The sequence below is a fragment of the Lipotes vexillifer genome, unplaced genomic scaffold (genome assembly GCF_000442215.2).
Source record: "Lipotes vexillifer unplaced genomic scaffold, Lipotes_vexillifer_v1.1 scaffold235, whole genome shotgun sequence".
Lineage (NCBI taxonomy): Eukaryota > Metazoa > Chordata > Mammalia > Artiodactyla > Lipotidae > Lipotes > Lipotes vexillifer.
Window position 1 is genome coordinate 336032 of NW_006791020.1, and position 13988 is coordinate 350019.

Below are 13988 nucleotides of genomic sequence, written 5' to 3' on the forward strand. Positions count from 1 at the left end.
TTTTTTAATGTGTGTGTGGTACGCGGGCCTCTCACTGTTGTGGCCTCTCCCGTTGCGGAGCACAGGCTCCGGACGCGCAGGCCCAGCGGCCATGGCTCACCCGCCTAGCCGCCCCGCGGCATGTGGGATCTTCCCGGACCGGGGAACGCACGAACCCGTGTCCCCTGCATCGGCAGGCGGACTCTCAACCACCGCGCCACCAGGGAAGCCCAGTTTTCTTTGTTGCATTAATGTCTTTGACAGTTACAGTCCAGTTTTCTAAGATTCTCCCATAATACATTCTTAATGTTGTTTTTTTCTTGATGATTACCTTTAAACAGTTAATATGTCTATCCTGGATCCTATGAATGAATATCTTGGAACTAAGTATTGATATTTCATTTTTATATCTTAATTTGTGTTCTGCCTTTGACTGTGTTGGGACTTTAACTGTTATGGGCTAATGAGAAAAGGACAGAGATAGACCTAAGACAAAAAATGCTTTGGGGGCCAAGTAAAGGCCAAATACCATCATGGTACTTATACTAATGAAGAGTTCATAGTAATTTGAATAGAAAATGAGGCAAGAAAATTGAAGTGCCATGTGGTATACAGCAGTATAGATGTCTTGAATTTCAAAGAACCAGTCCTGTAAGAGTAGTCAATGCCATATTCATGTTGTAGGCAATAGAGTTTCAGCAAAAAGGCTATGTATTGTATTAAGGTTGTTAATTTGAAGTTTTTATATTTAATTTGTAAATTTGATTTTTAAATAACATAAGAAATATATACATGTGTACTTATATGAAGTTTACCCAGGTTTATACATTAAATAACATTATAATAAAAGTAATTTAAGTCAGCACTGGGATCAGAAAATTTAGTTCTTTACAAATTGTCAATATTTTATTCAAGTTTGAGAAACCTGTTTCACATCAGACCTGATATCTACCGCTGGAATTATGCCATAGACATGGCACTTGTAACTATTTGTTTTACTGTTGGGAGCTCTGATGATTAGAAAGTTCAAGTTTCTTTGCTTGCTGAAATTACATTTCCTATAGGTTCCAACCATTGGTAATAGTTATACTTAGGAACAAATCAAGTTGGCTCTCTTTTTGTTGGAACTGTAAGTAACAGGAGAATAACTACCATGCTTTTCCCTAGTGTTGCTTCCACAAATATTTTTGAAAATTTACTTGGGACAAAACATTGTGCATTAGCCATTGTTTTTGGATTTCTAGGTTAAACAGCTACACTCCTTTCAATCTTTCCTTGAAAGCTTTTTCTTCTCCCCTAATTATAGTAATTTATATATACTCTAGCAATGTCTCTCTTACAATGTGGCACCTAAAAATAAACACATAGAAAACAGAGAATTTATTGAATATCACCAATAATAATGACTAGGAATTATTAAACTCAACAATGTATTAGGCACCAAGGGGGCACACTATTTTTGCCAAGAGTTTTGGATCTAGTTGGAAATGCACATTACAATTTTACATACTATTAAATATAAAAATAAACATTGTAGGAGTTTAGAGGTCAGAAATCTGAGTCCTAGAGCTGTTACTGGATGTTTCTAGGTTCTAACAAGGGTTAGGTCTTCAAAGGTACACTGGGTCTGAATACACCCTGTGTAAACAAGCACCCAAGTACTTTGATTAAAGTAGCCTATATATTTGTAAGTCCTTCCTCCACTCTTTATAACGGAAAGAGGAAATCTTTGCTTGAGATAGCAAATACATGATTAAATCTACACGTTTTGGAAGGGCCCCTGAAATTTAAACTTGTTAAAACACTAATTCCTGTGATTGTTCCCTGGTTAACCAACCTCCAGCCAGTGAAAGTTGCGACAATTCTTTTTGAACTGCATTTCCTTTTGGACTGATTTTAGAAATAGCTCAGGCTCAAAAGACAGTTTCTTATTTTCTTTAAAAAACAACAAACAAAAAACAAACAAGAAACAAACCACCACTAACACAGGAAGAAGACAGGAAATCTGGTATGTAATCAAATAGGCGGCGTTCCCGGAATTCTATTTACACTCAAGAAGATGGTGGGCTCCCTTTGCACATGCGCAAAGAACGCTTGGAGGGGCGGGCAGTTCCGCTGCGTAGGGTCGCACTCCCGGCAGGGATTGGCGGAGCCAGGGCTGAGAGGCGGAACCGGAAGAGCCTGTGTTGTGCGGCTCTGCAAATTCAGTGCCGCAGGAGTCATCCCAGCTCCCAGTTTTCAGCGTTCGGTGTTGCCCTTTGTCGGCGGTGCCATGGGGGAAGCGGAGAAGTTTCACTACATCTACAGTTGTGACCTGGACATCAACGTGCAGCTTAAAATGTAAGAGAATCTGGGGACCGGGACTGGGATTGCTGAGCTTCAGGGGCGGGGAGGCAGGGGCCTATGGGTTGGGGAGAGAAGATGCTTATTAGCTTGATGGTCGGCCTGTGGACGGCCCGGAAGGCTGAAGCCAGGGAAACGGAGGTGAACGGGAGTTTGGAGAGGGGCCGTGTGCGCGGACTGGGGACGTGGTCTCAGTGAGCAGGACAGCGGTAGGAATAAATTCGTAAGTACCACGGGGTTTATTTTGAAGAAAGCGTTTTACTCTTCACTGCAACCTTTTGTGGGATTATTACCGCCTCATCTTACAGATAAAGAAATCAAGTCTTGGTTAAATCGTCGTCCTGCCGTTAATAATTGGAAGATCTTACTTTAAAACGGGGCTGGAAGGTGGAATGGAGACTGAAGAAATTATGAAGAGGTAGATACAGGTAGATAAGGTAGCTGAGCACATGGAGGTAGTACTAAAAACACGAGAGGTGATAGAGGATTAGGTTGAGTCTTACGACAGTCTGGCATTGCTTAGCCAGGGAAGTTGGGAGTCAGTCAAAGGTGAGGAGGGCTCCAGGTGTAAAGGGACTAGAATATATAAGAGAGCCTTGCAGGAAAATCTTGGGGTATCACAGTTGAAGTAAAGGTCCAGGGCATGACATCTTGAGATGAGAATAATGGAACTGAGATGGGGGACAGGTAGCACCAAGTTGGAAATTATGTCCATTGGTAGTCTCATAGATGTATTTTCATATGTGAAAACTATTATAAATTATCACAGATTATTAATCCCATCATCATTCATCATATGTTTTAATCAGTATTCAACAAATGTGCCTCAGGCATAGGGCTACATACCTGTAGTAAATACATTTTCTGAGTCATTAGATGCTCCTTTGAATGATTGTTTCCAGAAGTTACTTACTTCAGACTCTGACAAGTCCTTTACTGTTCATTTCGTGGTGGTAAGAATAATATGCCAAACTGTACCTTTGTATAATACTTTACACACCCATTTAAAGTAATTTTACAGCATACACCAGTAGATGTTTATACAGGACCTGTATTGCCATCATCTGGTAAAGGACTTTCCTTCAGTCTTATTCCTCTCAGTATTTCTTGGACATATGAATGTATTTTTTTTTTGAAACTTTTGAACATTAAAAGGAAAGAAGAAAAAAATTTTAAAAATTGGTCCATTATTAACAGACACACATTGAGTATTTTGAGGAAAAGATAAAGCATAAATTAGAAGTTTGGCAAAATTCAGTACAAACCACCTTTTAGCGTCTGAGACTAGTTTTGGGGAGGGCAGGAAGTATCAGTTTAGAATCATATAGTCAGAGAACAGTAAATTTTAAAATTCTGTTTATTTTCCCCAGGGCTTTTCATCTGTTTCTGTGGTTTTAATAAAACTTGCACTTTGACGTCTCTTTTCTTAGTGCCATAGTTGAATATCAAACTGCCCACAAGACATGGTCACTTTGGATGTCCCAAAGCACTTTAAAAGCAACTTGTCCAAAATGGAGCACATCATTAGCATGCCCTCTAACTTTTATCTTCTCTCAACCTATTTTGGTGATTGTTAGCATCATTCATTGATTTTGGTTAAGACAGAAAAGGAGTCATATGGATTCATGCAGACACCGCCTCTCACCTTTTCTGTTTAATCCTTTACAAGTTGTCTTGAATCTACCAGCTCAGTATCTTTGATCCATGCCCCCTTTAAACCCCATTGCCCTAGCCTTAGTCTACCCTTTTCCTTTTAATTTTGATTGAAAGTCTTCCAACTGATCTTGCTTTCAGTCCCACCTATCCATTACTTTCTTATACTCTTGCCAAAGTATCATAAACACAAATCTGATTATATTTCTCTCAATTCAAATTGTTCAGTTAACAGGTTTTTGAATTTTCATTTTGCATGAGGCACTGTACTGAATTTGGTGGCTACTTGGCTTCATTGCCCCCCTACACTTCATTCTCATCTCTAGCTTCTTCTCCACATGAGCTTTATGCTTTAGCTATACCAACCTGTAGTTCGTCAGACACACTATCTTGCCTTTTTGCAGTTGTATATGCTGTTCTTTTATTCTGGGATGACTCTCTGCCTCTGGCTCTCATCTTTCATATATTGTTCAGGCTCATTTCAGGCATCTATCTGGGTTATGAGCCCTACCTCCAAGCCACGTTAGGTGCTCCTGAGACTTTCTGATATATCTTTCGGTAATGGGAAGAACATTGGCTTTGGCTTCCTCTGTCCTGGTTTTTATTCTCAGCTCTGTTACTTACTTTGTGATCCTGGATAATAAGCTTGATCTCTGAGTCTGCTTCATGATCTATAACATGATTATATGGTGAAAAGTAAGTAAGAAAGTCTCTATAAAATGCCTGGCCCAATATATGATGTAATCTTGATTTCCAAGCAGTGTTCCTACCTCTTTTATAATTTTATGCATATCTTTTACTACTTAAAGCACTATTTCTTAATTTAAAGAACTGATTAGATAATATATCTACATAGTAAACAAAAAAAATGAAAGCATGAAAAAAATACGCATTAAAAGTAAGTTTTCTCCCTAGAGCAAGGACTTAATATTTTCCTGTAACACTGTATTGTTTATCTTGTCTTTCATTTCTGGACTTCTATGCTTAGTACAGTAAATGTTGTTGAAAGACTACAGGAATAAGTGGTTAACTTGAAATTAATAAAATGAAACTAATGCTTGGAAAGCTGGTGACATCTAGAAGGTAGACACAAGAGTTGATGACAGGGTTTAAAATTAAGAAGCCTAAAATAAAGAAATATGTTGATGAAGTTAGGAATGATCTTAGGCATGTTAGTATTTTAGGAGACCTTTAGTAAATGAAAAAATGACTTTAATTTCATCTATAGGAAAATGTTCAGGTAGCATAAGGTTACTGTGACATAACCATAAACTCTTAGTATTTGTTGTGTTTGTCTTTTAAAAATGTGTGTAAACATTATTGCTTTTATGCTTTCAGAGGAAGTTTGGAAGGGAAGAGAGAACAAAAGAGTTATAAAGCTGTTCTAGAAGACCCAATGTTGAAGTTTTCAGGACTGTACCAAGAAACATGTTCTGACCTCTATGTTACTTGCCAAGTTTTTGCAGAAGGGAAGCCTCTTGCCTTGCCAGTGAGAACATCCTACAAAGCATTTAGTACGAGATGGAAGTAAGTTGTTTTCTTGAATATGGTGGGTTCCAGACTATTCTCCAATTTCTTTATAGATGTTGAAAGTATTATTTGGGATTACAGAGGAATTAAATTCTTTATTTAATACCTATATAGCAATGATCAAATATTTTAAAGTAGGAACCTACTCAGATAAAGTAGGTGGAAGTGAATTTATTTGCCTAATTGAGGTGGAAGTGAATTTATGTTTGTATTGAGTATATTGATATATTTTTATGAGAACTTGACTGATTCACAAAATGACCCAAACCAAAAACACGTCTCTAAATTTGCTCCCATTTTATGCCCTTGAACACAGAAACACCTTTGGATAGTCTGAGATGTTGTCTAAGCTGATGTTTGGAACGCAGATCTTTAGAGAGAGATATGTTGTCATCTGTTTGGATCAGTTGTTTATGTTAAATGTGAAACTAACTGTTTTTTTAAGTTTATTAAGCATGCTGCATTAGCAAGCCATTGTTGGAATTCGAGGTAAATGTAATGAACATGAAGTTCCCATTTTTCCAGGATAGTATTGTAGATCCTTAATATAATCTCTTGACACTTCTTATTTGATAGATTGTGTGGTGCAGTTTTAATGTTTGATTCGTGAGTATTATTCAGTACCCTGGTAGGCTTGGTACAGGATACACAGGTTGTGTGCCTCTCAGTGAAGGAGTTTATGCCCACAGTATTCTTGGAGGACAGGATGTGGCCACATGGACTCCCAGGCTGTACTGTTGAGGATACAACCCTTTGTTTGCCAAGTGTGGCCCAGCAGATTGGGAAAAGTTTTGTGGAGAGATCAGAAGCCTAAGCTCTGATGATCTGGCTACACTGAAATCAACTGTTTTAATGGTGTAATTTCTTTAGTAGTCTTTTTGTGGCTAGATATATATACACACGAGTATACATATGTATTTGTACTTATTATTCTGGAAAATTTCAAACCTGTAAAAGTAGAGAGAATAATATAATGAACTTCCAGGGCTCCCTCACCTACCTTCAGTAATTACTTACTCAGGCCAATCTTGTTTCAGCTATACCCAATGTTATTTTGAAGCAAATTCCAAATATTATATCATCTTAACTTAAATATTTATGTCTGTAACATAGCTACATATCATCATTACACCTAAAACAACCCACCAAAACTCCTATAATTGTATCAGAGGTTCTTAAACTGGAATCAGGAAATCTACAAAACCCTGAAATTGTATGCAGAATTTTTTTGTGTCTTGCGCATTTTTACGAGGACAGAGCTCAAAGCTTTTATTAGACTTTTTGAGGTGGCTTGTGACCCCCCCCAAAAGATTTAGGACCACAAATTTAGGTCTAGGAAGTCAACATTTATGGAGAATTCCACTTTTCTTGGGGGAAATTGTATGGTGGTTTTGTTCCATACCTTGGCAATAAAAGAGATTAGAGCAAAAGCAAATTCCCAGTTATAGGGAGATGAACATCTTTCTCCTCTTCCTCCCATTTACCAGCTCCTCTCTGCATTGTTTATGTATTATGTATTTTCAAGGATATAAAAACTTTCATATTTGCTCTCTCAAGGTTTGAGGTTTTTAGTTTATATTTTTTTTAAATTGTGAAACTAACAAAGTACTCTAAAATAATTAGAATGGCTTTATTTTTTAATTAAAAGGTTTAAAACAGCTGTGTAGAAGATAGATTGAGAAAATACCTTACGTCGGGTAAATATATGAGGATAGGTTTTTATCTTTTATTTTTTTAATTAATTATTTATTTTTGGCTGCCTTGGGGCTTCGTTTCTGTGTGCGGGCTTTCTCTAGTTGTGGTTAGCAGGGCTACTCTTTGTTGTGGTGCATGGGCTTCTCATTATGGTGGCTTCTCATTGCGGAGCACGGGCTCTAGGCACGCGGGCTTCAGTAGTTGTGGCTCGCAGGCTCTAGAGCACAGGCTCAGTAGTTGTGCACAGACTTAGTTGCTCCACGGCATGTGGGATCTCCCTGGACCAGTGCTCGAACCCATGTCCCCTGCATTAGCAGGTGGATTCTTAATCACTGCACCACCAGGGAAGTCCCTATCTTCTTTTAAATATACTCTTTGGGCTTAAGGGAAACATTTGCAGATTTTTTACATCCTGCTCTTTAGTATTTAAGAGTTGAAGTTTTTACCAATTCATCAAAACAAAAATAGTACTTCTAAAATAAATAAGGGCAAACTTTATACAGCCCTTATTTTCTATAAGCACTGACTTAAAAGAAGATTCTGTAGACTGGGGGGGGGGAATAAATTATACCACAAAAGGATCTCTTGCTATCTTAATTTTTGCATTTCAGAAAGTATTTTGGGGTAGTATGAGATTCCAAGTTGTCTAAATCTATTTCTGAGTTTCTGATAGTGAGTTGTGAGAGTTCAAATCATGAAAAGCTCATCCAAAATTCATCCGAATCTCTTCTACCATATTCTATTCTATCCTGTCCTATAATAAGAGAGCCCATGGGGAGGAAACCTGTACTTTCTTTAGTTACACTTAGGGTAAAATTATCATCTTTAGGTGTGAAATACTGCAAATTTTAAGTTATATATATGAATATTATTCTGCAGGCAAGTGGTTTAAATTTTTTTTTTAATTTATATTTTGTCTTGTCACGTGGAGGATTTGAAATGGCTTTAGACATAGACTATCTAATATAATTTTAAAATTAGAAAGTTAGGATTTAGGAGTGCATTAATCACACTAGAGAATTAGTACACTGGTGTATGGGTGTGGGCTACATGGTAGGAAGTCATACCATCCAGAATCAGGCTTTAGAATCCTGTAATATTTTGAAAGTTGCCAGGTGAATTTAAGCCTAATTAGAGTTGGGGCATGAAGAAGGGATGATTCATGGGAAGGGAGAGAACAAAATGGTGTTCAAAATACACAGTTCTTTGATGTCTGACCAGATCTTTTCATAATTTCTAGAATATCTTGAGTAGTTTTCAAACTATTTTTTAGCTGCAGATTCATTTTCTTCAAAAGAAATCTTCTGCAGAAACCCAGTATGTAAAACAGGTAAAGTGTTTTTGCTTTAATTTAAAGAGGTGTGGGGGTCAGGTGTTGGATGGCAAAAGGTTTGAGGCAAATGATTGCTTGCTCTTATGTATTGTCTCCTAGTCAAAGGACAGAATATAAGGGTATTTTCACAGCTCATTTTGGATATTGTTACTGACTTTTCTCTTTAACTTTAGCCTATGTTAACTAATTTCTGTGGTTTGCTCATTGGCATAAGGTTACACTGCTTAGTATTTACCTTTTTATTCTGGCCACCATGTGAGTAGTAATTAAATAAATTCATTTAGTTTCTTAAGCTTGTCTGTAGGGGAGAAAGGCTTTTTAAACATGTATTTTATTTATTTAAGAACTTCATAGAATAAAAGGATTTAATGATGTTTAGAGTCTCCTTTAAATTGGTAGCCATCTCTAATTTTCCTGTAGGTCCTTGAATTTATATGGTGGATGTAAATGTTTTGTTCTTTAATAAGTTCGTGAAATTCTGTTCAGTTTCTTACTGATGCAGGTGTATTTGACCTAGACTGGGATATGTCCTTTGAGAATAATTTTGAGTAAACAGAGAGAAGCAATTCTGTGTGTCTGCTGGGTATTACTTTGTGTGTTGTTTGCATAGTTTTCTTTTGGGATTTTAAAAGCCATCTCTTGTTTAAAGACGTTGAGATGATCACATAAATCCAGTGTTAAGTTTGAATGCAGAAGAAAATTTGCACAGGTGAATAGAGAGTAAAAAAAATGGGAGAGCTGTGCTGTCATTACTGTAAGAACAAACATTCCTTAGTGAAATCATATGTAAAAATATGCTTTGAAAGCATTAAAAAAAATAGCTAAGGGGCTTCCCTGGTGGTGCAGTGGTTGAGAGTCCGCCTGCCGATGCAGGGGACACGGGTTCGTGCCCTGGTCCGGGAAGATCCCACATGCCACGGAGTGGCTAGGCCCGTGAGCCATGGCCGCTGAGCCTGTGCGTCCGGAGACTGCTCCGCAACGGGAGAGGCCACAACAGTGAGAGGCCTGCGTACCACAAAAAAAAAAAAAAAAAAAAAAAAATAGCTAAGCATTATTGGTATTTATGAAATAACTTGAGTGGAAGAAAAATCTCATGTAAAAAGTTGTCACATATCTGTCCAGAGCAGTCTAGTAACTTCATGTTACAAAGTTAGTGGATGGTCTCCTTTGATCTGTTTAAAATTTTGGGTTTTTTCTGCTTTATTGAGATACTGATATATATTATAGGACCATATTATACCTAGCCCCATTTTGAGTATAATATGAGTAATTCTGATTTCTTTCTTTTCTTAATAAAAAACTGTTCTGGAGAATGCTTACAGAAAAAAAAAAAATCACAGTTTAGTTCTAAAACAACTTTGGTTCTAATAGGTTTATGTGTTTTCCCAGATTTTTATTAGCCATTATTATATTCCTTGTGTCTTAGTGATATCGTCTGTTTCTTTTCTTTTCTTCATTGAGGTGTAGTTGATTTACAGTATTGTGTTGGTTTCAGGTATATAGCAAACGGATTCTGTTATACATATATATGTATATATCTTTTTTCTTATTCTTTTCTATTATATTTTATTACAAGATATTGATTATAGTTCCCTGTGCTATACAGTAAATCCTTGATGTCTGAGTTTCTTGATTAAAGAATTTACCAGTGTTATTTTTCATGAGCTTTGTTTTTCAAAATATTTTTTTTCATGTGTTCTATAGGCATACCTTGGAGATTATTGCAGGTTCAGGTCTAGATCAACACAATAAAACGAGTATTGCAATAAAGCGATTTTTTTGGTTTTCCAATGCATATGAAAGTTATCTTTATACTGTAGTCTATTAGGTGTGCAATAGCATTGTGTCTAAACACAGTGTTCATACCTTAATTAAAAATTACTTTATTGCTAAAAAATCCTACCATCTGAGCCTTCAGCGAGTCATAGTAGTAACATCTAACATCAAAGATCACTTACAACAGATCACCATAAAAAAATATGTTAATAATGAAAAAGTTTGAAATATTGAAAGAATTACCAAAATGGGATAGAGAGACACGAAATGAGCAAAAGCTGTTGGAAAAATGGTACCCATAGACTTGTTAGATGCAGAGTTGCCATATACCTCAATTTGTAAAAAATGCAACATCTGCAAAGCCCAATAAAGTGAAGTGAAATAAAATACAGATATGCCTGTATTTAAAATTGAAGTTGCGTAGAGCAAAATTGAGGTAAGTGCCACGTTATTTTTTGTACTACTAACTTAATCTTTTGACATTTTCTCTGGACAAACCTTCTTGTATGGTTTGTTAACTTAAAAGAAAGTTATACACATATGTTTATGTTGACTTTCTTTCCTTAGCTTTATGTTTTTGTTGACTTTATTTCCATAGCTGGAATGAATGGCTAAAACTGCCTGTGAAATACCCTGACCTGCCCAGGAATGCGCAGGTGGCCCTGACTATATGGGATGTGTATGGACCAGGAAAGGCAGTGCCTGTGGGAGGAACAACAGTTTCACTGTTCGGGAAATATGGGTAAGCGTTTTCTTTTCCTATGGAAATGTTGTTGCTTTCTGGCCCTTTTCTTTCTTGACCTTAATAGTTTATGCCCAGTCTGGTTCTCTGTGCTAGGAAGTGAAACCTATTGGATACATATTGGATACATATGATTCTGTAGTACTTGAGACTGAAGTTGGCACATATTTCCTTCAGGAGATGCAGATAGATTAATTAAAAAACACAGTTTGTATTTCTCTACTGTTAATGATTGGTAATGCGATTTCTATTAGGAAATAGTCATTGGAAACTGGAACCTTATTTTTAGGAAAAAAAGGCTATTTGCCATATACTGTAACTGCTTTGTTATACGGTTTTTCTGCTTTGTTATAATAGTGACAAAAAGGACAATAAACAGGGTTTAAAAAGTACTAAAGCACTAATTTGCTGTAATGGTAATGATTATAATAGGAAAGTTAATTTTGTTTTTAAAAATTTACAGATAATAGAAGTTTATTGTAAAAAAAACCCCCCAAAACAAAAACATGATAGTCCTTTAGGGTGTTTTTTCTCTATCCCTTTTCTCCTGAGCAGAGAGATCACTCTTCATCTTAAGAAAATTGTTGACATTCTATTCTTTCTATGTTTATTAATTGGAATTTTTCTCTAGAAAACTTGGTCTTTCATCATATATTGAGTTACCTTGGTATACAGTTCATATAGGAAAGGCAGATGAATGTTTAATTTTTTTCCCCTTTAACAATTTTAAGAATGAATTGGTTGGTGCCTTGGTAACCTTGAAAGTGACGATTGATGGTTTTTTTGTGTTTTGTTCTTAAGTTCAATCATGAACTTTTAAACAGTTTTGAAATGTTTCAATCTATTGTTCTTTTTATTCTTTATAATTCTTAAAAATTCCAATTTTTGGTCAGTAGGAGCGCCTTCAAGTTGATCCCATGTTCTTTTGACAGTGTAGCACACCAGTAGTCATTGGTAGCTTCTTTACTTTCTGGAGACAAGCTATTCCAGGCTCATTGGGAAATTTCCTCTCCCAGACCTGGACTCTCTGAAAGAAGTCCTAGTTCCTTTAGGTATCAAATGGTAGAGACCATAATCTAGGTATTATCAAACTTGTTAATTTTTGCCCATTTTAAAATTGAAAAATGTTATCTCCTAAATTAATTTTCACATCATTAAATATGAGTGAAGATGATCGTATTGTGATATTTCCCTTTACATTTGTGTTTATGTTTCTGTGAATTGCTTTTTCATATCCTTTGCCCATTTTTTAAAATTGAGGTATAATTCACATACCATAAAATTCTTTGTCTTTTTTTTTGAATTGTAATTTTTCTTATTAATTTGTAAGGGGTCTTTGTAGATTAGTGAAATTAGCCCTTTGTGTGTTACATGTTACACATATTGTTTTTCCTCTTTGACATTTTCTTTTGAATTATCATATATTTGTTCGTTGCTTATTTACTTGCAGCTCATGAATCTTAAATTATGATGTTGAATTTATCAGTTTTTTATAAACCAGTGGTGGTTAGGAAGGCAGGTAGAACTAGATTGTCTGGGTTTAAAACCTGGCTCTTTTGCTTATTATCTGTGTACCCTTGGGCAAGTTATTTAATCTCTTTATGCCTCAGTTTCCTTATCTGTAAAATGAGATATTAGTATTTACCTCACAGAGTAGTTGATGATGATAAATTACTAAAGACATGTAATGAGCTTAATAAGTGCTCAGTAAATATTAGCTGTCATTATTTCTGAACTATTCTTGTTAGTTTTGAATACTATTAATTATAAAATGTTTTAATATTAGAGACAGATAATCTTCCTCATTTGTAGTCCTTTCAGAATTTCTCTGGATAGTCTCTATATTTTATCAGATAAATATTAATATTATTTCCTCAGTTTAAAAAAAAGCTCATTCTTATTTTGTTGGGAAACTGTATTGAATTATATATGTGAATTACAGAGAGAATTGATATCCTTATAATATTGAATTTTTCTGTTCAGGATAGGATGTCTCAGAAAAGCTTCAACTCATGAATAAAATGTAGATGTAATTTCATTGAGAATAGCTTGATTGCTTAGTAATGTGTAGGTATTTTACTTTAATGTATCTATTAAAGAAATATTTATTATTGAAATCCATGCAGGAACAATAATTTAGACATAGTCTGAGACATCGTGGCCTCCAGTTTTAAATATGGTTTTTGATAAAATGGCAGGTTATAGTAGAATGGACATATTACAAAATCAGTATGTTTCTTTTCTGGAGTGTTTGTACCTTTTTACTTTCTCTACCAGGGTGGAATTTGCTTGCCATATAGAAAAAAAATGCACAACAGTTTATTACTCTTACTGTAGTCTTAGTGGTTAAATCTTCTTGAGAAACAGCCAGATAGACCTCTTGGTTTTTCTTCCTGGCCTCTTCATTAGTGGTTTACCTTCTGAAATAACAGCACGAGTTTCCCTCATGAAAACACCTCTTTTAAAACTCATATATCGATACATTTTCGTTGACCTTAGGATGTAGTTTCAGGAGACAATCTGACTAGACTGTAGGTGTGAGACAATAGAAATTTCCATAGAAGTACAGTGAAATGACCTGCCTACAGCCAAATCAGTTCTCAGATTGACATTTGTGACACGGTTTTACTTGGCCTTTGACAAGTTTTTATGAAGTACGTGAAATCAGTAGTAATCATTGTGTGTACGTGTGTGTATAATAACTCATGTTAGATCACCTACTATTCCCTCTAGGCTGATGCTTATAGTGACCTGCACCTCAGAAAAAGGAAATCTGAGAAGCCCTATGAAATTAAAATAACTCCTTTTTCTCTCTGTGTCCTGAGGCCTTCCCTTGAAGGCTAACTGGGGTGCAGTGGAGACAAGCCGAGGCATTCCCTCACAGGATATTGGACTTCCTGTGCACCTTTGGATTGTGGAAGAATATGATATTCAGGA

General features: G+C 36.0%; 1 protein-coding gene across 2 annotated transcripts in view; it reads left to right on the forward strand.

Annotated features, from left to right (window-relative positions):
• Positions 1 to 2188: 2188 nt before the first annotated feature.
• Positions 2189 to 13988, forward strand: part of PIK3C3 (phosphatidylinositol 3-kinase catalytic subunit type 3) — a 161886-nt gene continuing 150086 nt past the window's right edge. Inside the window, exons 1-3 of one of the 2 annotated variants that reach the window (XM_007464169.1) lie at positions 2189 to 2319; positions 5314 to 5502; positions 10908 to 11051. In XM_007464169.1, coding sequence (XP_007464231.1) covers positions 2252 to 2319; positions 5314 to 5502; positions 10908 to 11051 — 401 coding nt within the window. In that variant the 5' untranslated portion in view covers positions 2189 to 2251. The remainder of the gene's footprint in view (positions 2320 to 5313; positions 5503 to 10907; positions 11052 to 13988) is intronic. The other variant, XM_007464170.1, reaches the window with a different exon arrangement.